This window comes from Monodelphis domestica, chromosome 8 (assembly GCF_027887165.1).
Source record: "Monodelphis domestica isolate mMonDom1 chromosome 8, mMonDom1.pri, whole genome shotgun sequence".
Taxonomy (NCBI): Eukaryota; Metazoa; Chordata; class Mammalia; order Didelphimorphia; family Didelphidae; genus Monodelphis; species Monodelphis domestica.
The window spans coordinates 186,119,230-186,144,795 of NC_077234.1; the positions used below are offsets into that span (position 1 = coordinate 186,119,230).

General features: G+C 42.3%; 1 protein-coding gene across 8 annotated transcripts in view; it reads left to right on the forward strand.

Annotated features, from left to right (window-relative positions):
• TFDP1 (transcription factor Dp-1) overlaps positions 1-25,566 on the forward strand; it is a 112,132-nt gene that overhangs the window by 29,428 nt on the left and 57,138 nt on the right. For all 8 annotated transcript variants that reach the window (XM_056807563.1, XM_016424901.2, XM_007501240.3 and 5 more), the window contains exon 3: positions 21,540-21,606. In XM_056807563.1, the coding sequence (XP_056663541.1) occupies positions 21,540-21,606 (67 nt within the window). The remainder of the gene's footprint in view (positions 1-21,539; positions 21,607-25,566) is intronic.

Consider the following 25,566-nt stretch of genomic DNA (forward strand, 5'->3'; position numbering starts at 1 on the left):
TTGTGTTTTGAATATTGATAGTTCTCATTTTCTCTTTTTATTCCTTACCTAATTCCCTTTGATTGCTTGTATAATAACAGCTAGATCTGTATATCATTTTTAAATTTTGGCAAGTAATTGAATTCAGTCAAGTAAGTTTTTTAGTCTGATTCCTGTGGCAATTGAAATTCAAAAAAGGGGAACACTGATCTTCTAATATATTTCCTTTCTCATTTGTAGAGTAAGATTAAAGATAGTAGCTACAAGGAAGGAGATAATTTAAATAGCTTCGGTCAGTAATTTACCTTGAAGACAATTTACTTGAAGATAATAGTCATTTTTATTTCCTCATTTAAAATTAATCTTATATACTCATATGTAATAAATATATATCTGAATAAGGTAAAAACCACTCTTGCCAGCATTTATGTTCATTAACAAATAATTCTGTAGCAAAATTTAGTACCTGACAGACTCAGTGCTAACTTAAAAAATCTTGAAAAAAATTTCTAAAGTTTCTCTAGCAGATTATTTATTACTTCTTTACTCTTTCTCATTTTCTCATTCTTATTCTCATTCTTTCATATTCTTTTCCTCTATATTTACAAAATTCCTACTTATCCTGGGTATAAAAACAATACTTTTCAATACTTCTAGAATTGAGAGGACAAATAAATGTAGACCAAAATAGCTTTAAAAAGTGATTTTACTATTTTACATTATTAATGGATGACAAAGGACCACTGCTTTTGGACTTTTATACCATAGGCCTTGGTGTACAAAGTGACAAAGTACAGGGGCAGTTAAGTGGCTTAGTGGATAGAAAGTCAGACCCAGAGACTGGAGGTCCTGGGTTCAAATCTCAGACTTTTCCTAGGTAAGTGACCCTGGGCAAGTTACTTAACTTGCATTGCCTAAGCCCTTAAAGCTCTTCTGTCTTAGAATCATTACTTAGTATTGATGCTACTAAGATGGAAGGTAAAGATTTTTTAAAAAACGGTATAGTGGATCTATAGCCTGAGAAGCTAGGTTCAAACTCTTACTGCCATTGTGATTGTGGACAATTCATTTTATTTCTCTCTGCCTCATTGTCTTCATCTTTAAAAAGAAGGATTTGGATTAGGTCCAAGTTTCCTTCTAATTTTAAATTTATAATCCTGCAACTCTAAAATAAATTCAGGAAAACTGATGATATTAAAACAAGTGCCGCTGAGGAAATTTAAGTGCTGGAGGGTTCACAATGTTTAGAACATCGATGGATTGCTTTATAAGATATCTCTGATTCCAAAAGAATAAGGGGGAAAAATCCTACCACAAATATTTCAAAGGGGCTACTAAGAACAAAAATGCCTTTTTTCACCTATGTAAAATCTTTTTGAGAGTGGTTTACTTATTGAGGATCTCTTATATAAAGATATGATAAGAAAATACTTTTTTGCACAAAATCCTCTATGGTAGACCATTCCTTAAAAGTCATAATACTATTGACTTGTGCAGAAAAAACATAATTTCATTGTATTTGGTGATTAATATTATCCTCCTCCCAACCCGCCCCCCCCAAAGACTGAGTAAAACATAGCTTATTTTACAGTTAGGAGTCACCCATATATTAAGCTCGCTCAAGATTCTTTAATGCAGAGAAAACTATTCAGTAATCCTCTCATTGGTATTCTGACACAAAGAATATCACCAAAAAATATGGCCAAAGATGATTTTTTCCCTCCTTTTAATTTTTGCTTTGATTTTTTAAATTTTAATTTTTTTAGTCAATTTAGAACATTATTCATTGGTTACAAGAATCATATTATTTCCCTCCCTTCCCATTGCTGACGTGTAGTTTCATTGGATATTACATGGGTCCTGGATCAAAACCCATTTCCATGTTGTTGGTGTTTGCATTAGGATGCCCATTTAGAGTCTACATCCCCAGCCATATCCCTTTGACCCATGTGATCAAGCAGTTGCCTTTTCTCGGTGTTTCTACTACCACAGTTTGTCCTCTGCTTATGAATGGTGTTCTTTCTCCTAGATCCCTCTGGGTTGTTCAGGATCCCTGCATTGCCACTAATGGAGAAGTCCATTACGTTCGATTGTACCACAGTGTATCAGTCTCTGTGTACAATGTTCTCCTGGTTCTGCTCCTTTCGCTCTGCATCACTTCCTGGAGGCCGTTCCAGTCTCCGTGGAATTCCTCTACTTTAGTTTTCCTTTTAGCACAATAGTATTCCATTACCAACATATACCACAACTTGTTCAGCCATTCCCCAATTGAAGGGCATCCCCTCATTTTCCATTTTTTGGCCACCACAAAGAGTGCAGCTATGAATATTCTTGTACATGTCTTTTTCCTTATTACAAAGATGACTTTTTAATAGAAGTTTTTCTCCACCTGAAGGAGAGATTCCTATAAGATAAATCCTTGAAATACTCCTTCCTATCAATGACACTATGATACTTGCATTAAACCCTGGCCTTTTTCAGTTAATTTCATGCATATTCAAGAAAGATTAGCCTAATAAAGTATAAATTTTAAAAGAAAAAGACCCCAAACCCAATCGGTCAAAATGCCTATTATCAGATTATGGTGTCCAGTTGAGTAGCCAGTCCATTCAGTGACCATATGAATGCACATATTTGTGACAGGCACTGTAGATGGACAATGGATTCAGTACAGAGTTGAAGAATGTGGACTGGATCGTCCTTTCTTTGGGCGATCTAACCTATGTGAAAGAGTCACTGCAGGTAGCAAACTCTTCATCTTCTTGCCAGAGAGAGACACAGCAGGCAGGGACAATATCAGTCGAGTGTAAAAAGAAAAATAAATGAACGCGAGGGAGATGACAAAGCCATATCGCTCCAGAAAAAGCAGTTAAGAACAAATGACCCTTCAGAGAGCTTGCTTGGAGATTCAGGTGGCAAAACCCAGAAGGCCACCGGCCACAGGGAAGTGGCACCAGTCTCTTTCTGTGGTACTCAGCCATCAGCCCTGGGGAGTCCACTGTCAGCATCCGGGCTTATTTTGTGCCCCGAGGAATACTGAGAGATGGGGCTACCAATGGAGTCCCTGCCCTCCAGGAGCTTACATTCTGGTGGAAGACAACACATAACGGGGAGCGGAAAAGCTGGGGTGCTGAGGACTGGGGATTGGAAGAAAGGACCCCCTCTGAGGGCATGATGGAGAAGGAAGTTCAGAGAGGCCTGAAGGAGTCAACAAGGCTAGCATGGGCTACTGCTTTAAAATGGTGGCTCTTGGAAGACCTGAATAATCAGAGTAGGAAGCCATTCAGGCAGAGAGATCTTCCGGAGTTAAGAAGGATGCTAGAGCTAGTAGAAAGAGAAGTTTCTTCTCATAGACAGACTAGATAAAGAAGTTGGTATTGAAGAAGACCCATTTTATTTTATTTTATTTTATTTTTTAAACTCTTACCTTCCATCTTGGAGTCAATACTGTGTATTGGTTCTAAGACAGAAGAGGTCTAGGCAATGGGGGTTAAGTGACTTGCCCAGGGTCACACAGCTGGAGGTTAGATTTGAACCCAGGACCTCCCATCTCTAGTCGTGGCTCTCCATCCACTGAGCTACCCAGCTGCCCCCAAGAAGACCATTTGAAAGGAATTCAGGGATTTATTTTTGTGATATTGCCAGGTAGGAAAAGTGCCTGAGGATGTAAATTTCTCTGGGTGTTTTCATCTGAATGAATTTGGTGATCTCTGTGAAGAGATCTGGTTTGTCTGATCTATGATCTCAGCCCTCCAGAGTACGGCCCCCTCACTCTTTTGTTACTTAGCCAGCAGCCACAAGACTTGGAAACATTGTCTTTCTTTTCTCACTCTACACCCAGTCCCTTGGGAAGTTCTTCTGCTTCTACCTCCCCAGTCTTTTTTTGGCACCTGTCTCCTTGCTGCCTTCCAGTGCCCCTGCCTAGCCTTCTGTCTCTATCCCCCTTTGCATTTTCTACCTAGCTGGTATACGCACCGGTCTTCTTTAGGTAGACCACTTCGCGAACCTGCTCAAAAGCTTTTCAGGAGCCCCTCATTTCTTATGGCTTTAGCCTTCCTTGTGGAATCCTCTGCAGTTTGATTCTAATCTTCCTTTCCAGGCTTATTTTTTCAATTTCATTGATGCCTTTTGCTTTTTATACCGCAGCCCTTCAAATCTCCCTTATAATACAGAAAAAGTTAAGGAAAGTGACAAAAAAAGGGAACTGTTCATAGAATTTGCAACACTCTTCTCCCATCACTCCTCACTTGGAGGGAAGTTTATGACTCTTGAACTGGTCATTGTCATGGCCAATTAATAAAGATTTGGCTACAGGGCAAAAAGGTGACTTGGTGGATAGAGAGCCAGGGCTGGGGACAAGTCTTGGGTTCAACTCTAACCTCAGGCACTTCCTAGCTAGTGGCCTTGGGAAAGTCACTTAATCCCAATTATTCTTCTGCCTTGGAACTGATACTATATCAAGGTAAAGGTTTAAAAAAATACACACGCACACACATTTGCTTTTTGTGGCTTTCCTTTATATTAGTGTAGTCATTGCGTGTATTATTGTGGTTCTGCTTTATTCACTGCATTAGTTCTTAGCAATTTCTACAAATTCCTCCTATTTGTTGTTTCTTGTGGTGCAGTAATTTTCCATTATATTTTCACACTGCCATTTGTTTGACTATTCTGTCAATAGACATGTTCTTTATTTCTACTGTTCTGCTACCATGAAAAATGTTGTTACAAATATTTTTTTGCACATATAAGATTTTTTTTCCTGGTTTGAACTTTGTTCAAAATGTATAAGCAGGACCTCTTTTTATTATTATTATTATTTTGCATAACTCCATGCTCTTTTCCAGACTGGTTAAACTTATTCCTAGAATACATAATGCATTAATGTGTGTCTCTTACTAGAGTTCTAGAACCATAACTCTTTCTACCTTTTTTCCTCTTTGCTAATTTACTCGTTTTAGTACCGAGTTACTTCATTGACATTTTTTTTAAACCCTTATCTTCGGTCTTGGAGCCAATACACAGTATTGAAGAGTGGTAAGGGCTAGGCAATGGGGGTCAAGTGACTTGCCCAGGGTCACACAGCTGGGAAGTGTCTGAGGTCAGATTTGAACCTAGGACCTCCTGTCTCTAGGCCTGACTCTCAATCCACCGAGCCACCCAGCTGCCCCCCATTGGCATTTTTATTAGTTATTGGGGAGCATCTTTTTCAGATTGTTGAGAGAAATATTTCTCTTGTATTTGATGGCTTGTATAGTGGGGAAATCCTTTTGGTTTTATATATTTCGTTAGTTCTCTCTAAGGATGAATGAACAAAAAGGTATTTGTTGTACAAAGGGTTCGGGATACCGATACAGAAAGGACACAGTCCCTAGCCTCCAGGAGCTTATGTTCTAGTAGGGTGTGACCACACATGGAGGGAAGGGGGTGGCTAGGGAAAGTGTCAGCATGGTCCAACATGGTGTCAACATGCCCCAACAAAAGCCTGAAGTTCACCTTGGGTTGAATAATCACTCAGAAATTAGGAGAAACTAAGTGACTTAAACCTCAGAACGGTTCAGAGTCCCCCAGAAGCCTACAAACAATCAATAAATGAAGGAGATGGGGCTTTGAGCAAAGTTGGCTCCTGTGAAGACAAACGGGTAGCGTCCCGCCATTTACCCGAGAGGCCCCCGAAGACAGCTGTTGTGGGCGAGGTTCTGTATCTCAAGCCCTTCCCCAGAGAGCCCCAGGACAGTTGGGGGTGTCGGAACCTCCAGGAATGGCAGGGGCCCGCGTGTTGGCGTTGCTAAGACTCCAACGTCTCCAGCCCTCCCTCCCGAGATCCCTTAGAGCAGAGTTTCTTCATCTGGGGTCACTGAACTCAAGAAAGAAATTTGGTACCGCTTTCAGTGTGGAATGGGTTTCCTTTGGAACCCTGTCTTTATGCACGGAACAGCCCATTTTGAGAGGAGTCCGTACCGCCAAGGTGAAGAAGCCCCGCCAGAAGGGTCTCGAAGACCCCGCTTGGGAGCGGGCCTGCTTCCCATTTGTTTCGCACACGCCTCTAGCTGGGGGACCCCGAACTCCACTTGCTTATTTCTGCCGAGGAGCCTCCGCTCCGTGCCGATTCTGAAACAGAGGGTGGGGGGGGGGAGCGATAAAAGAGCTGGCATGCTGGACCGCAGAAATCCAGGAGATAACTCAGAAGGTGACGCTGAGCCCCGGCAACCTCCTCCAGAAGCCGGGCAGGGATCAGAACCGGCTTCGGACACAGCGGCTCCGTGTCGCCACCAGTCCTGGCAGATGAGAAAACCAAAGGGAAAAAGGCTTAGAACAGCTGAAAAATGATTTTAGTTCTCATGAATTGTTGTTCCCAGAGGGAGACAACAGAGTAACTGTAATTGTTGCAAGCAAGAGACTCGAACGCTAAAAATAGTTTCCAAAAGCACACCCCCAGGCCCTAGAAGACATGAAGCAAGAGATAGGAAATGAAAGATCTAGGGGGAAGAACTGGAAGGAGAATCATGTGGACAGTGATAACGGAGGCTCTGAATCTCGAGTAGACCGAAGAGAAACCGATGACTCCATGAGACTGAGGAATATTAGAACGAAATCACAAGATTGCTGTAAGAAAGGACTGGTCTGGAAAGATGATAGTAATCAGGGAGAGATAATGAAGAATTAGAAGACGCAGCTGGGTGGCTCAGTGCATAGAGTCAGGAATAGAGATAGGGGGTCCTGAAATCAAACGTGATCTTAGATACTTCCTGGCTGGGTGACCCTGGGCAAGTCACTTAACCCCATGACCTAGCCCTTACCGCTCTTCTATCTTGGAACCAGTACCCAGTATTGATTGTAAGACAAAAGAGGAGGGCTAAAAAAAGGTGGACTATGAAAAACCAACCTCTAGGACACTATCAAACTGCCCAGAATTCTTAGCCTGAGGGCCAAGTGAAGGTAGAAAGAATCCAAAGGAAAGTCCCAGCCATGGTAGCCAGAACGTCAGAGCCATAGAAAAAATGCTCCAGACCGTCAGAAAGAAGGCGGTCAGGGGCCGGAGCCCCCTCCTGAAGCCCCCGCCTCTCCCTCAGATGGGGAGAGATCTTGGGATAAGGTCGGGCAAAACCACAGAGACGTGCCGCCTAGAGCTTAACAGCCGAGCTTCGAGATACAGAGCGAAGTCCAGGGAGCCTTTTACTTAGTCCTTCATTTGTGTCCAGGAGACCAGGTGAACCGGAGCTCGCCAGGCCTGCTGGCCCTTTGCGTCTCCTGTGGATTAAGGCAGAAGGAAGCGAGTCGGTCTCTGAAGCTGGATTTGAATTTAGGTCTTCCTGCTACTGAGACACTTAGCGGCTTCCAAGGCAAACTGGCTCCTAAAGCTGCCAAGTGTCCGAGGACACATGTGAACGCAGGTTGGCCCCACTGCAGTGCTCTGATTCCGGGGCGACCCGGAAAGGCCAGTTTCTTGGGCAGTTAGGAAGGTCGTGCCGGCAGTATCCCTTCAGAGTGACTTCAGAAGGCCCAAACAGAGGAGCGGCTGGGGGAGGGTTCTGTTCTGCAGGGTTTGAGAGAGAACCCCGTATTTGCCCCAGAGGAGGAGGAAGGGACGGCAGGAGTGGACAGCGGAGGAAGCTCGCTTCTCCCTGGAGCCTGACAGTTTGGGGCAGAAGCACCACAGCCCATTTATTGGGGGGAACAAGTGAGAAGATGGAGGGGGCTAATAAGGGAGAGATTCAGGATAACAAAAGGGGGGTTTAAAGGAGGAAAGGAAAAAGAGACCCCATTTTAAAGGGGTTCCCATCCGTTGGGGAATGTGGTTGGCAGCTTGTACTCTAGAAATGTCTATTATTGCATCAAGTTTGAAACAACCAAAGAAGACATTTCAGAGACTCTCGGGGCTTCTATCCTAAACCAAGAGGAATATTTGTGTTTTTGTGGAAGGTGAAGTTTGGGATTTTTAAAAGGCACATTCTTGGGGTAAGGCTTGATGCTGACCCAGCTTTGCTCCCCTCATCCGAATGCTCTGGCTGGCTGTGTTTTATCTGTGTATGCCTCAAAAAAGGTCAGGGCCTCGCAGCCGGGCTGCCTTTATCTCTTCCCTGTCTCCTGGGGGTGTACATGTTTGGTGAATTTGCTGAATAAGGCCCTTGACAACGTCTTTCACAACTCATGCAACAATTGGTCTATACTGTAACTTGGGTCTCAACTTCAGGATGCTGAAGTTTTAAAAAATAATCTTTATCGATGTTTTTTCTTCACATCACATTTTCCTTCTCAATCAAAGAATAGAAATCTTAAAAATTGGGAAAGTCCATCGACACGTGGAAGAAGTCTGATACTGGACCCTTGCCTCTGTCGGGGAAGGGAGGAGGCATTTCCTAATATATTTTGGTCGTTATAATTTTGCCCCATTCAGTTTGGATTATTTCGGCGGGGCTGTTCTTTTCATTTATATTGCTGTCGCCATTTCATATAGGGTTTCTGACTTTCCGGAGACCGAGTTTGCCTTTTCATCTTAGTGATTAGAGCATAGTAATGCTCCATTCCAGTCACGGACCACACTTGGTTTAGCCCCTCTGCGGCAGGCGGCACCTGCTTGTCTCTAGTCCGGTGACATTCCGAATGTTTAATGTTAGGGTTGAACATAGCCTGTCACCATTTTAACGTTTGGTTTATTCACTTTACAATAAGACCCAGGAGTTATAACTGAAGCTCCATGCGGCGGTTCTGTTTGAGGACGGGACGTTCCAGCGCACCCTAGTGCTGAGCTGAGCCGAAGGTTCTCCCGGCACCGAGGGCAGTTCTAGGGTGCAACTGCGGCCTGTCCTCTAGGAGCCCTCTTCGGGCCAGCACGGCGGGAGCTTCCTTGGCGCTGCTCCTTTGGCGAGCCTGTGAGGGCCTTATAAGAAGGAAACAGAAGCCATGACTTGGTGACATGAACTTCAGGAGGGATGAAGGACCGCCAGGTATTGCATGAGGACAAAGGAGATGGCAGCGGCGTTGGGAGGCGAGCTTGGGGGCGCCCCACCCCACCTTTGGGGCTGTGACCGCATGGCAGCGTCCGGGCTGTCCTCCTCCACGAGTGACCAGCCGGATTCCAGGCCCATCCTTACGGCCTGTTTAAAACGAGAGAGAAAGGTGAGACGACAAGTGAAGTAAGACTTGAGGGAGCTCGCCGGCCCCAGGCTGGATGTGAAGGGAAAAAGCCACGCTGGCATGAGGGTGTTTTAACAGGAAGTCGGCATGGGCTGGAACTCGTCTCCTATGCTCAGAGGGGGCCAGGCCCACATTAGGTGCTGTGCTCCGGGTCCAGGCTCCGTAAAGGTTGGAGACACGATCCTAGGGAAGAGCAGCCCCACTTTTTTAAAGAGGTTTGGACAACCTGGGGAGGATAAGGAGTGAAGTTGGGCTCTTCAGAATTCGTGCTGTGAAGGCTAGCTTCCGGGGCTATTGCCATTAGCGATGCTTTGGCTGTTTCGCCCAACTTATTTGTGAAGAGCTTCCTGTAGGCCAAGCCCTGAGCGAAATTCTGGGACATTTAAAAAAAGGGCAAAAATCAGTTCCTGCCCTCCAGGAATCCAGGCTCTCTGGACAAGCAGGCTGCAGGATGAATGGAGACGAGAGAGGGGGAAGCCCCCAGATCTACGGCAGTGAGGGAAAGGCTTCCTCCACAAGATGGGCTTGGAGGTGGGATTCCGAGGAAGCCAGAGAAGCCAGTCAGCAGACGGGGAGAGCAGCCAGAGAAAATGTCACTGCCGTGAAGCTACGGGAGGGCAGCCAGGTCAGACAGGCTGGAAAGTAGGAGGAAGTCAGCTTCTGAAGGGCTTGGAACTCCCAACAGGATTTTGGGGGGTTTTTCCCCCGGGGAGACAGGGAGCTCCTGGAGGTTTTTGAGTTGGGAGGTGGCTGGTGCTGCGTTTGGGGAACATCTCTTTTGTGGGAGGCCTGGGGTGGGGAGAGGTTGGCAATAATCCCCGAGGGAGGCGATGAGGGCCCCCCTCTGGCCGGGCACTGCCCGAGGGGGAGAAGGGGCGGATGTGGGTGTGTCAGCGGGCTTTGTTAAGAGCTTGGATGGGGGGCGGGTGACCCTGAGGGACTGGGAGAGTGGCCTTGCCTTGTGTAGCCGGGGACCCCCTGCCGATTGGGGAGATGAAGAGTTCTGTCTTGGACAGACTGAAGACATCCAGGTGGAGGTGGGCTGCCAGATCAGCAGCGTTCGGGGCAAGGCCAGAGAGAGGGAAGGCTCCTTCGCTGATGGCATCGGTGGGAGCTGATGAGAGAAGTGGCCCCAGCACAGAAAGGGCCTTGTGGGACACCTGCCATTCCAGAGTGATCTAGATGAGGCTAGAGCCGTGGAGAGGGGGGGGCCAGGGAGGGGGGGGGAACCAGGGAGAGGGGGGACCAGGGAGAAGGGGGACCAAGGAGAGGGGGGGGACCCAGGGAGAGGGGGGCCAGGGAGAGGGGGGCCCAGGGAGAGGGGGGGACCAGGGAGAGGGGGGGACCCAGGGAGAGGGGGGGGACCAGGGAGGGGGGGCCAGGGAGAGCCCCAAAACCCAGAGAAGAGAGCGCCGGTCAGAGCCTGCTCTATCGGGCCAAAGGCCAGAGCATGGCCATGGAGAAGGCGCCCTTGGATTGGGCCGCCAAGAGGTCCCGAGTACCCGGAGAGAGAGCTCTTTCGGTGCTCTCTAAGGTCTGAGGTCAGACGGCAAGAGGTTAAGAAGAGACAGTAGACGGCTTTCTCAGGGACGTTCGCCACCCAGGGCAGAAGAGATAAAGGGTCAAGCCGGGACTTTTGTGGCAGGAGCCTGAGAAGGGAAAGAAGGGGCATCCGTGGGAGGAGAGTAAGGAGGAAGGCTGCTCCCAGGCCCCCAGGGATGAGAGATGAGCAAAGGCAGGGAGAGGGGCTCAGTGAATGGCCTCCGTGCTGTCTGCAAAGTATCAGCCAAGATGCTCAGCTGAGAGACTGGGGAAGGTTTGAGGAGGGACGGGGTGGCTAGAAAGCCTCTTTGGAGGCCTGGTAGGATTGCCTAGCCGCGGTGAGGTTCCCCTCGGGAGAGGTGGAACAACAACTGCAGGGGATTTCCACTTTGTTCAGCGGCCCCTCTGTCGTGTGTAAGGGGGAAGGCTGGGGGGGGGGGGGCGATTCAAAACTAAGTTTGGGCTAGAAATTCTAAAGGACCGAGAGTTGAATTGGCTCACCGAGATGGGAAGTAGCTCAGGTAGTAGGATGGAGGGCACTGGAGATTGGTGTGGCAAGGTAAATAGAGAGGCCGAACGCCCCCAGATTGTGGTTCCACAAGGAGGCTTTGGACCCTTTGTGGGTGAGGGCAGGATAGGAGTAGGGCCATCCTTAGGCAATGGAAAGGGAGCACTTCGAGAAACTCGGTGGTTTGAATGTTTGAGGGTCCAAGAAAGACCTTTATGGTTTCAGTGTATTTAGCTGGAAAAGAGAATAAGAGTATTGTCTAGAGTTGTTATAAAAGAGTACATGTCAGTCAGTTCTTCTCTCCACGGACTGACTGAAAGTATTCTTAAATTATTGAGAGATTTTATTTAGTCAGGAAGAATTTGGCAGGAGGTGGTAAAAAACCAAAGTGTGCGCCTATCTGGATATTTCAGGACTCATGCTTGGAGCCGAGGAGGGGTTGACTTTGTTGATTTCTGAACAACAATAAATATCCACTGTTGATTTTTATCATTCTAATTGAGGCCTAAGTAGTTCAATTGAGAATGATCTGTTTTCACTAGCAAGCTAATGCATTGTTGGCAGAGCAAGGCCTTGGCACTGCCATTCTGGAAATCAATTTGGAAAGTAAGTAAATCAAGTGACTGTTGTCTCTAACCCTTTCGCCCAGAACCCATATATCCCAAGGAGGTTATTGACAAAAAGAAATCCGTATACACCAAAATATTTATAGCATTACTTCTTATGGTAGCAAAGGACTGTAAAGAGAGATGCCCATCCACTGGGGAGTGCCCAAATCGTGGTACATGTTTGTAATGAAATATCGCTGTGCTGGGATGCGATTAATCTAGAGAAGGATGGAGAGTCATGAACCAGGAAAACAACCTACACAATGACTATGCCAGCTCAAAAGAACAATAATGACAAAGAAAACTAAAATTTGTGGAAATTATGAAGAAGCTTGGCTCTGAAGAAGTCGCCCTCTCACATAATTGGAGTTGTGGTGGCCTGTGAATATAAAACATTTATATATGTCAGGATTTTAAAAAAATGCATTGATACCTTTTAATTTCTGGTGGAAAATAATTTACTTTTTTTGTTTGAACTGAAAATTTTCATTTAATTAATTAATTTAGACTATTTTTCTCTTTTACTTTTTAACAAGGGTTCTTCCCCCCCCCCCCCCATTAGATTTCTTTTTCTTTTTAAACCCTTACCTTCCATCTTAGAATCAATCCTGTGTAGTGGTTCCAAGGCAGAAGAGTGGTAAGGGCTAGGCAATGGGGGTCAAGTGACTTGCTCAGGGTCACACAGCTAGGAAGTATCTGAGATCAGATTTGAACCCAGGTCTTCCCATCTCTGGGCTTGGCTCTAAATCCATTGGGCCACCCAGATGCCCCCCCCCCTCTTAGATTTCTTTAAAAAATTTGGAACTTTTATACAAAATAAAACTGTTGTTAAATATGCATAGTCTAGCAAGATAAATGACCAAATTGATCATGTCTATAATGTCATTGTCAATGGGCCAATTTGCCTGTTTCTTATTCTACTTCTTGACTCCATCTACATTCTGGCAGGAAGCGGTTGTGGTGTTTCAATTTAAGTCCTGGGGACTCCTGGTTTATCATTGTCTTAATCAAAATGATCAAATCTTTCAAAGTTATTTTCCCCATAAAATTGTCACTGTATGAATTTTTCTCCTAGTGCTGTTCATTCTGCATCTGCTGGTTCCTGTGTTCTCAGTTTTCTCTAAAACTAGCCTGATAATATTCCATTTTATATGCATGTCATAGTTTGTGAAGCCATTCTTTTAATAGGAGGAGGAGGAGGAGAGCACCCTCTTCAGCTTCCAATTTTTGGCTCCTATTTAAAAAAAATGTTAAAATATTGTTGTATTTATTGGACCATTTCTAATTCATCACTGTTTTTTTTTAAATAATGTAAAGTGATAGATCTTTGAGGAAATGAACCTGTTTTTGAAAATGCCCATTTTTGTGTTAAAATTGTTGAGAATCTTTATAGCTTCATCTGAACATAATTTTTTTAGATCAGTTCAGGAGGGATCGTGGACAGCTTTTTTTTTTCAGTTTAGAGAGCATTTTTATTGCTATATGTGTGAGGCACTTTGATAATCGAGGCATGGGAAATTATTCTTGAAACCATGTGCTGATAAAGTAGGAAAGAAATGGATAATTATTTGTAGTGGACTGCTTTCTAATCAGGACTTCTTGACATCTCCCTGTACTAATCCTAGATAATTAGACTCAGAATGAAGCACTTTAGAAAACTTCATATTCCCTGAATATATTTTTGGTCAGGTAACACTAGTTCAAATGCTTTTGCTTGACTCCTTTATGGTGTTTTAGGGGGGAAAATCTCATTTCAGAGAAATGTTTTTATTTTTCAGATCATCTACCCTGGCTATTGAACAAAATAATCTTAACAGCAAGCAATCCAAAATGATCCTATTTTTGAAGTATTTTAAAAATTCCCTTTATGGAAAAGAGAGTTTGTATTTCCTTTGTGGTTTGACACTCATCATGTTATGTCGTCATTTCTATGCCTGTAATACTCTCTGTAGTTTAAGATAAAGTATTTTGTTTATGATACGGTAGTTTAAAAAAATACAAGAGAGTGAAAAAACTATAGAATTATTTACCGTTTAGGTCAAATAGTCTTATATGCCTTATAATTTATTTATTTTGAAATTTTCTATTAAATTTTTTATTTAAACATTTTTTCCATGATTCCTGCTTTCTCCCTCCTCCCCTCCCAGAGTTGACAAGCAATTCCCACTGGGTTGTACATGTATGCATGCATGCATACATACATGCATACATGCATTATCACTTGAACTCATTTCTATGTTATTCATTTTTGTAAAAGACTAATCTTTTAAAACCAAAACCCCAAATCATATACCATATAAACAAGTGATAAATCATTTGTTCTCAGTTTTCTTTATAACTGGCCTGATAATATTCCCTGTTTTTCTTCTGAGTTTCTACTCCCACAGTTCTTTCTCTGGATGTGGATAGCGTTCTTTCTCATAAATTCCTCAGAATTGTCCTGGATCATTGCATTGCTATTAGTGCAAAGTCTATCACACTTGAATGTCCTACAATGTTACAGTTTCTGTGTATAATGTTCTCCTGGTACTGTTTATTTTACTCCGCATCAGTTCATGGAGGTCTTTTCAGTTTTTATAGAAATCAGGTGATTTGTCATTCCTTTCAGCACAGTAATATTTTATCACCTTCATATACCACAAATTGTTTAGCCATTCCCCAATCAAGGGACATCCCCATATTTTCTGATTTTTTTTTGTTACCACTTAAAGCTCAGCTAGAAATATTTTTGTACAAACAGATCCTTGCCCAGATTTTTTTTTTAATCTCTGGGATATAAACCCAAGAGTGGTATTGCTTGCCTTGTGATTTAATTGAAACAAAAATAGGGCAACAAATGAGGCCAGTTTACATTTTCTTTATGTATGAAGCTTGGCCCAAATACTTAAAAATAAAAGGTTATTCAGTTCCATTATACCTTTTTTCTGACTTTTAGATGTGATGCCTTCCTAGAAATTCTGCCTCACAGTAGGATTTTGGAAGGCTTTCAGGCATTTCTCTTTATCATTGGCAGAATCTTAAGAAGTGGTTAAAGCCGTGAGAAATAACATGCCACTGAAACAGTGAAAAATTGGTATTGCTTATATCCACATGGTTTATATACTATTTCAATTTCAGGATAGCTTCTCACTGCTACCTTCAGGACTCTACATTCTCATTACATACTATAGAAGCAACTTTACACTTTAAAGCCATAACTGACAAAAACTGTGTTTGTACACTAAGAGCATGCTTCCAGATAATATTATTCGTTGGCTAAGTCAAATGTGATTATCAGCTGCATAATTTCTTTTAATAGATGCCAAATCTAGATAGAGATTACTTGTCTATTCATTCCTCTTTTGGATTATGTGGAGGCCTACATGAGAGTGATGACACAGGATGGAATTGTTTTCTGATCCCACAAGCCAGGAAGAGACACAAAGATTGAACGCTGAATTTAGAGTTCTGAATCTCTACAGCAAGACCATTTCCTGGTCGTTTTGGGCCAGTGCTTGCATCCAAGCATTAGCTGAGGAGATGCCTTGGTGCAGGATGGGCAGCACCTAAAAGCAGGAGACCCTAAAGGCACAGGGCAGGAGTGGGCCCAGGAGTGATGGAGCGGACTCTGCTTTCCCAGGAGGAGCTAGAGCGGTACCAAAGGTCTCACCGTCATTCTCAACAGGGACTGGGAGTAAAGAGTGGCTTCTGGGTTCTGCAAGGATCCAGCTCTGTTTGTTTTTCTTCCCGGGCTACCATCAAATTTGTATGTACTAAATATCAATAAATTGATCTCCTTCGTAGCAGCAGAGTTAGTTTAAGCTAGCCTCCCTGGTTTACCAGGAAATAATAAATCCCTTCTGTGTGAAGGGGAATCCAGGCCAGTGTTCAGAGAATAGATGGTGTAAAAATAGAGCTTAGGTCCAAGGAGAGACGAAAGACCCAACGTGTGGAGGTGCTCTAATAGCTCTGAGGTTTTCACATTGGGAGGAAAAACCCAGAAATTCAGGGGGAAATTTTTTTTGATGAGGATCTAGTGGTAGCAGCCGTAGGAAACAGCATCTGTTAGCTGGTCTCAGAAATGTAGAGGGGTAACCAGTGAGCTCCTGGAACTCCAGGGTACAAAGGTAACGTAGAGAGAGCGAGCAGGAAGTTCCTTATCTTCCTGGGACTCATGGCTGCGATAGGAGGCTAAGAATTTGGAGTTTGGGGAATGCTTGGAGCCAGTCCATATCACACCTAGATTTTGCTTTTGCTTGTGTATGGAGGCATTAATAGGAGGTTGTTAAATGACAACATTTTACCTGAGGAGACAGCCCAGGAGCAAGAGGGCAAGCTTCTTTTTTTTTTCCATTGCTTCCATATGCTATTGTTTTATTCATTATGTGATATTTCTTTTTTTTTCTTTTTAAACATTATTTTATTTGGTTATTTACAAACATTATTCATTGGAAACAATGATCATTATCTTTTCCTCCCCCTGCCCCCCTCCCACCTCTTCTCCCATAGCCAGCGCACAATTCCACTGGGTATCACATGTGTTCTTGACTCGAACCCATTTCCCTGTTGTTGGTATTTGCATTAGAGTGTTCATTTAGAGTCTCTCCTCAGTCACATCCCCTTCCCCCCTGTAGTCAAGCAGTTGCTTTTCATCTGTGTTTTTACTCCCACAGTTTGTCCTCTGCTTGTGGATAGTGTTTTTTAGATCCCTGCAGATTGTTCAGGGACATTGCATTGCCACTAATGGAGAAGTCCATCACCTTCGATTGTACCACAGTGTATCAGTCTCTGTGTATAATGTTTTCCTGGTTCTGCTCCTTTCGCTCTGCATCACTTCCTGGAGGTTGTTCCAGTCTCCATGGAACTCCTCCACTTTATTATTCGTTTTAGCATAATAGTATTCCATCACCAACATATACCACAATTTGTTCAGCCATTCCCCAATGGAAGGCATCCCCTCAGAGGGCAAGCTTCTAAAAGCACAACTGATCATCAGGATGTTCTCCTGGTGATACTTGTGGGAGCAAATGATAGCTCCCAGAGGAACGTGGAAATCTCATTTTGAAGTCTTAGGTTGGAAAATTCAGAACTTGGTGAGCATAAATTAACTTAATAATAAAAATAATATAATAAAGTAAATTTTACTCGCTGCTGCCATTTAAAAGTAGTGATATTAGAAAACCAAGGAGAGGGAAATGGGATTCAAACCATTGGCTAAAAGGAGTTGGGGAGGGGAGGGGGCTCTAGGTGACTCAGTGGATAGAGAAGAGAGCCAGGTCTAGACACAGAAGATCCTGGGTTCAAATGTAGCCTTAGAGATTTCCTAGCTCTATGACCCTGGGCAAGTCACTTAATCCTTTTTGCCAAGCCCTTATCAGCCTTCTGCCTTGGAACCAATCCATAGTATTGATTCCAAGATGGAAGGTAAGGGTTTAAACATTTTAAATTGAAAAAAATTAAATTAAAAAAAAGTTAAGGAATAGTGTTTGATTTTTATGGGCCATGGCCTGTTCAAAGTACAAGAATAAATGGTTTTTTTGTCTAGGGCTACAGTACACCTAATGAGGATGGGGGGAATTTAGTTGGCTAAAGATTTGCTGATCTGGTCTCAGTAGGCTTTAAATTGAAAAGGGAGGTTGAGAGAGATTTGCCTAAGCGGATGATCCAAAAGAACAATAGTAATTTGCAGGAGAAAATACCCATTCAATGGAAAAATAAGAGTTCAGTGGATTTCAGATGTCAGGCTTTGAGCAATGTCTGTAGGCTGTAGAGAGGCATTTTTTAAGATCTCTGGAAAGTTAAAAGGCAGGCCCTGCCCTCCAGGAGAGGGAGGGGGAATAGATACCTGGGCCTGGCTGCAAGTAAAATATGTAGGGAATAGATGGAAAGTCATTGGAGAGGGGCAAGCAGTAGCAGCAGGTGGGATGGGGAGAGATCTGTGGTAGAAGTTTGGACTTGGGCTGACCTTTGAAGGAAGCCAGGGAAACAAGAGGCAAAGGGAGGAGAGGAGAGCTGGGGGACTGTGGGCAATTAGGTCTATTTAGCCAGAGTATGGAGAACGGCAGGGAGGGGCTGAGGAGGAAGAGTTTTCAGTGCCAAACAGAAGAATTGAGAGGTAATGGGGAGCCACTGGAGTGCATTGAGCAAGGCAGTGCGATAGGGTCAGACTTAACATTTGAGAAAAGCACCCTTTAGAGACTAAGTGGAGGCTTTGAGGCCCGGAGACCAGGGGAGGCCAGAGGTGATGACTCTCTGAAGTCGGTTCTGGCTGTGCGAGGGGAGAGAAAGGAATGGACACGAGCCGTATTGTGAAGATCGTAGATGAGGTGGAGTATGAGAATGATGACTGCGAGGATGGTGAAGCTTTCCCTGTGCTAGGTAAGTCAGGAAGGGGAGAAGATTTGGGGGAAAAGATTATAAGTTCTCTTGGGCAAGTTAGGCTTGAGATGGCTCTGGGGCATCCCATTTGGCAGTATGTGAGTCGCTCAGGAGAGAGATTAGGGCAGGATATATAGACCTGGAAACCATTTGCAGAAAGATAGTAATTGGAGTCACATCAAGTGAAAGAATATGGAGCGTACTGAGAATGAATAAATAAAGGGAGTTAGGAAGAAAGCAAAGATGATCTCATTGCATTGCCAAGACCCGATAGGATAAAACAACTTGTGAGTGGATTGATTTGTAAACAGTGGAAGACTATATAATGTTCAAAAGGAACAGATTAAATAAAACAAATGGAATAGCGAATGGTATTATCTATCTACAAACTGGGAGTGGAAATGCGATGGAGACTTAATGAGTGATTAAAGGAAAGAAAAGAGATATTATGGTAAAAATACCCTAGTGTGAAGGAAAAACCAGACGAGGGATATAGGTTTGTAAAAAGAACATACAACTGAGGATCTGGTTTTCTATCTTGGCTCCGCTTCTAATTATTAGTATGATATTGGGTTAATCTTTTTGCCTTTAATTTACTCTTTAAAATTGGACAAGGATTGTTAGATCAAGAGGAGTCTAGCTTTAAATGTCTGTATAATACTCAGGAACATACGCCAGAGATGTGAATTGAATGAAAAGTTCCTAATTGGTAAAACCAGCTCTGTGACAGGGGACAGCTTTAATGGGTGACTTCAGCTTCCTAGATATTTGCTGAAAGTCTTTCTTTTAAAAGCGCAGCAGCTAAAAAGCATCAGGTGTGATAGACTAAGCTCTGAATTAAGATTCAGAGTACCTGGCTTCAAATTGTGTTTCAAAAATCACATTGGGATCCAAGAGAATTCCAAAGGACTTTGATGAAAAGTGCTCTCTACCTCCAGAGAAGGAATGGATGGAGTCTGAATACAGATCGAAGCATGCTTTAAAAAAAAACAAAACACCTTTATTTTCTTGTTTTTTTTTTGGGGGGGGTGGTCCTTTTCTTTTGCAACCTGCCTTATATGGAAATATGAATTAGACATAGACATAGACATAGACATAGACATAGACATAGACATAGACATAGACATAGACATTAGAATCAGGTTCCAAAGAAATCTTGACAAGCCAGAATAAATATGTTGAAATTTAATAGAGACGAATGTAAACATTTGGATGTTGCAAAATCAGTTTCATAAATAGAAGATAAAGTAGTTAGAGTGCAGTTTTTTATGCAAAAGTTCACTCTAATGAACTGAAAACTCAGATTCTGAAACTACAATGGGATATGGTAGCAAACAAAAACTAAAATAAACAAAAAAAATCCCAACCCAGTCTCAGGCTGAATGAAGAGAGAAGACTTAATATATAGAATGAAGGAAATTAGTCTCACTGTACTCTGTCCTCATCAGTCTACTTTTAAAAATACAGTTCTAGGTGCCATACTTTAGAAAAAGCATTTAAAAATGGAGCATGGGGGCAGCTGCGTGCCTCAGTGCATTGAAAGCCAGGCCCAAAGATGGGAGGTCCTGGGTTCAAATTTGGCCTCAGACACTTCCCAGCTGGATGACCCTGGGCAAGTCACTTAACCCCCATTGCCCTTACCACTCTTCTACCTTGGAACCAGTACACAGTATTGATTCCAAGATGGAAGGTAAGGGTTTAAAAAAAAATAAATAAAGGGGCTTGACCACCTCATTCCCGCCCCCCAACGGACTCTAGTCTGTTCCTTCTTTTCAGTCATTCCAGCCTTCTTCCACTTAAGTCCTCCCCATATACTCTGTGATCCAGCCTCACTGGCCTCGATGTGTGGCTCTTGGCCCAGGAAGCTCCATCTCTGCACCTGAAGCTTGCTTTGTATCTATTTGTTTCTATGTTGTCTCCCCCTTCTATTCCAAGCTCTTTGAGGGCAAGGACTGCCTTTTGCTTCTTTTGCGTATCCCTCAGAGCTTAGTGTAGTGCCTGGCATGGGGTAGGCGATGCATGTTTCTTGGTCGATTGGCTGTTTTAGTGTGCCTCTTTTCCTTGCCTTCCCAACATTATCTTAACTATCTTTTGCCACATTTGGCTATTCACTGGGTTTGAGGTGAGTACTAAGTGTTCTAGACTGTTGTTTTTAGTTACTTTAAGTCGAATTTCTCTGTCTGCCTCTTCCTGCTGAGTTTTGTTGGGAGTAATACTGAAATGCTGATGATTTGTTTGGGTTTATTTTATATTCTACAAATTTGCCAAGGTTATTTGTTTTGATTCGTTTTTTTTAGTTGACTCTCTAGGATTCCTTAAATGATTAATCGGTTCTTATCTATCTCAATGGTCTCTTCTAATCTCTAAAAAGATGCTCAGTACACTATAGGCGATTAATAAATATTTGTTGAATGTGAATATAAACATATTGCTTAATCCTTAAACTAATTGGTAAATAAAAGAGACATTCTTTTTTTTTTTTAAATATATTTTATTTGATCATTTTCAAGCATTATTCGTTAAAGACATAGATCATTTTCTTTTCCTCCCCCCCACCCCCCATAGCCAACTCGTAAGTCCACTGGGCATTAGATGTTTTCTTGATTTGAACCCATTGCTTTGTTGATAGTATTTGCATTAGAGTGTTCATTTAGAGTCTCTCCTCTGTCATGTCCCCTCAACCGCTGTAGTCAGGCAGTTGCTTTTTCTCGGTGTTTCCACTCCCATAGTTTATCCTTTGCTTATGAATGGTGTTTTTTTCTCTTGGGTCCCTGCAAGTTGTTCAGGGACATTACACCGCCACTAATGGAGAAGTCCATTACGTTCGGTTATACCACAGTGTGTTAGTCTCTGTGTACAATGTTCTCCTGGTTCTGCATCACTTCCTGGAGGTTGTTCCAGTCTCCATGGAATTCCTCCACTTTATTATTCCTTTTAGCACAATAGTATTCCATCACCAACATATACCACAGTTTGTTCAGCCATTCCCCAATTGATGGGCATCCCCTCATTTTCCAATTTTTGGCCACCACAAATAGCGCAGCTATGAATATTCTTGTGCAAGTCTTTGTGTCCATTATCTTAAAAGAGACATTCTTAAAAAGATATGATTTTCAGTGGTGTTATTTTGTTATTAATTGTGTTCAGTAAGCTGTAACCTTCTGAGTACCAGCATAATAGTAGACTTCTAAAAAAAATACCTGTTTTTTTTTTTTAATTTTTAATTTTCTGCTGAGTTGTATGAATTCAAGAAACTTTTTTGCAAAATAGTGACTCTGGTTACGTTCTTTGAAAATCAAATGACTATTGAATTCTAATACTTTAAAATTTCTTTTTGTTTAATAAGATTTTATGTCATTTAACTTTGTGGGTTTTTAATGGATATTAAACATGCTTTATTTTTTTTATAGGCCGGCTTAATTGAAGCAAATGGAGAGCTAAAGGTTTTTATAGACCAAAACCTCAGTCCTGGAAAAGGTAAGAAAAGCCCATTTTGAAAATAATTTATATGAAAAATTCATTTATTAAATGACCGTTGCACTTTTTAAATAGTTTTATACTTCGAGTGATTAAAATTGTTGCTTTAGTTTTTGCATAATAATATGTATTTTATGTAATGTTGCACACAATAGGAATACAGATTTTTTTTTTTTGGAAATTCAGAATTGATCATTGCATGTGTACTATTTTTTGTAATATTTTAATGATCAGTAGTTGTATTCAGGAAATCATTTTGGTTTGTACTCCTTGTGCCAGAGATCATTGAACCATTTCCCTAGACTTCTCTACTGTGCACATAGAAGTACTAGTCTTCCCTCCAATAGCAGTTTGTACCTAGACCAAGACTGTGTTTCTGCACCTTGGAATTGTCACTGTCCCAGTCGACATAGGATAGCCCATCACTAGCACATTCATTGTTGGAATTTTCTATTTTCCCCTGTTTTTAAGAGTGTAGAGACTAGTATTGTCATAAGCCAATGTAGCTTATAGCCAGGTTTGTTTGTAGATCCATAATGATTCTGGAGTTTTGCCAGGTACATTTCTGAAAATTAGTGAAGTGCCAAAATATAAGGATGCCGAACTCGGGAGTCAGGCCAGACTTTGGTTCAAATTAGGGAAATCATTTAGTCTTTTTGAGTTCCTTTGTTCATTTGTAAAGTAAGGGGAATGATATTTGCATTCCATTCCATTATTCACATTCCAACTCCATATAAATATAATTTTTATAATAGTAAGGGAAATGAGTTTGAAATTGCCTGTTAATAATACTTATCTTGCTGATTTCCAATTTACTTGCAAAAAGAACTCAGCAGGGCTTTTAGAGGGCAGTTTTGGAGGCACCTCTCCAAAACCAACAGTACAATATGATTTATGAACATTGTTTGATTTTAATTTCGTAGTCCTTTGAGGGAGCTGCTACTAGGACAGTGAAAGAACCCAAGGCACACACATGCCTTTTCTGTGCTGAAAGGATCTGTCGTTTCATCTGTCTTTATTTTTTTAATTTATTTTAATTTATTCTTTTTTTAAAAATTAAAACCCTTACCTTCTGTCTTGGAGTCAATACTGTGTATTGGCTCCAAGGCAGAAGAGTGGTAAGGGCTAGGCAATGGGGGTCAAATGATTTGCCTAGGGTCACCCAGCTGGGAAGTGTCTGAGGCCAGATTTGAACCTAGGACCAACTTTTAATCCACTGAACTGTCCAGCTGTCCCCTTCATCGGTCACTGTTGTGAATTTTAACTCTTGCAGACTTTAATCTTTCCTAATTTCTGGCACTAAAGACAATTATGACTTAAATTTAATTTCTGCCAGACTGCTTTCCGGCTTTCCCAGTGTTTTTTGTACTCTCCTAGTAGTTGAGGTTGTTGGGTTTACAAAATACCATGTTACTTTCTTCCTTTATTTTGTATACCGATTTTTTTTCACTGATTGAGCTCTGTTTATTACGGAGTTTTGGTGATACTGCTTTGCCCTTTGAAATCCAGTGCTGTTAGTAGTTATGTGTATGGATATCTTGTTCCTCTAGAAAATGTCGTTATTTTTTCTGCCTCTTTGGTAGTGTGACAAAACACTGCATAGGTAAAAACATTTAGGCAGTATTGCCATTTTTATTCTCCTGGTCCAGTTTGTCCGTGAACAATTAATATTTCTGCAGAGGCAACAAGGAATCGGGAAGACCCGAATTCAAATATTTACAGACACGTACTAGCTCTGTGACCCTGCAAAAGTCGCTCAGCTTCTGTTTGCCTCAGTTTCCTCAGATGCTAAATGGGGACAGTAATGGCATCCGTCTCTCAGAGTGGTTATGAGGCTACGAGACGGTATTTCTAAGGCACTTAGCGTGGTACTTGGCCCATACTTGACATTTAACAAATGCTTATTCCTGCCTCCCTTTCCTGTCATTGAGGTGTGCTTTACTTCTCCAAAGCGTGGCCTGCAGTTCTAGTGCGCACTGTAGTGTAGTGTGGGTGGATTCTCGAGCATTTTGTAAATTCTGTTTTCATTGCCATGTTCAGTTTTTCTTCCTGGGTTTTGTTGGTGATCCACAAAAACGTTTATACCATGCAGTTCCCCCTCTGTTCCACGTACACAACGTGGCGCGTCTATTTGGGATGTCCTCTTTTTATAGTTGGAAGATTTCCATAAGAATATTCTCTACGACACTTGAACATTTTTTAAATGAACCCACGACATTGCATGATGGGGAGGATCTACAGTACTCTGAAGTCAGAAAATGTTCCTGAAATCCCCCTTTTGTATTTACTTTCACTTTTACCTCAGGCTAATCTCCTAATATCTCTGGGCCTCAGATAATGGAGAAAATTCTTGTCCTAGATATTACATCACAAGCTTGTTGTAAAGATCACCAAGGGAGATAAGCATGCGAAAGAGCATGCCAGCTGTACGGTGCTATACGGATGCCATGAAATGGCATTACTGTTTGTTTAGTAGCAAAGCCCTGGAGCCTTGCCTCACAGTGCCTCGGCCTAAGAGAACGTGGTTTCCAAGACTTGATTTGAACCCAGGTTTTCCCAACCTTGGCTCCAGGATTCCATCCATTTATGACCCTGCCTTTCATGAACAACTCTGATAATAAACTGGTAATTTTCTTTTTGCCCCCCCCCCCAATATATTTTTATTTTGTTAAATATTTTCCAATTATATGTGAAACCCTTTTTTGAAACATTAATTTCTAAAAATTGAGTCCCAGATCTTCTCTCTTCTTCTCACTCCCCTTCTCTAAGGCAAGCAATTTGGTATCAATTATACATATGAAGTCATCTATATTAGCTATGTTAAAAAACAGATTGCGTTCAGAGATAAATCGGGGATTTTCAAAAACTGTTTTGTTAAAGAGTGAGGATAAGAGAAGTTGGGTTAGAGGTGAGCGTGGCAGTTCTCAGGATAATTCATCTTTTTAAAAAGCATTTTTTCCATGGTTCCTCGATTCAGGTTTTCTTCCTCCCCTCATCCCTCCCAGAGTTGACAAGCAATTCCACGCGGTTATACATGTATATTATCACTCGAACCCGTAGGACAGAATTTAAGTATTTATTGTATATCTTGTGTGAAATTCTTGAACTGAGCATTGTTTTTTGTTTGGCCGTGGTGCAGTGGCATTCTCTGAATCCACATTTGCAGTCACTATTAATTAGCTCCCTGATGACTATAAATCCCATGGAAGTCTAGGAGAGGCTGGTCTAATTCAGAAATGAACCATACTTTAACATTTTTTAAAGTTTTTATTTTTATATCACCTTCCTTTCTGAGTATCCGCATCTCTTCTCTGTCCTTGCTAGGGAGCCATCCTTTGAGACAATAGAATAAAAAGGAAATGGGAAATAGTTTTGACAGGTATCTCTATCTTCTTATATATATACACATACAAACAGATACTTAATTTAAAACAAGTTTCATTGTTTTTATTATATTGCCAGTGATTGTTTTTGTTCCTCTACGCCCTGCCAGAATCCAAAGATAGCCCACTGTTTTGCAATTTGATAAGTGATATATGGATATTTCTCCTTAATAACGGTTGGGTTAACATTCTCGAGAGGAATTTGGACCCTAAAACTGTGTATAACTTTTGATCCGATAATGCCATGACTAGATCTGTATTCCAAAGAGATTTAAAAAAAGAAAAGGAAAAGCCCTCTTTGGAGAAAAATATGTGTAGCAGCTCTTTGTGTGGTGGCCGAGAATTGGACATGGAGGGGTTATCCATCCGTTGGGGGACGGCTGAACAAGTGATGGGGTGGGATGGTGAGGGAATACGAAGGTGCTGTAAGCAATGACAAGCAGGAGGCTGTCCGAAAGCTCTGGCAAGACTTTCCTGAAGGAGTGGAGGCAGAGCCAGCACGGTGTCCACAGTGCAGCAGGATTTCTTGAGGAGTAGCTGGGAGTGACCGAGTTGTTCTGAGCAGTGCGAGGATCTG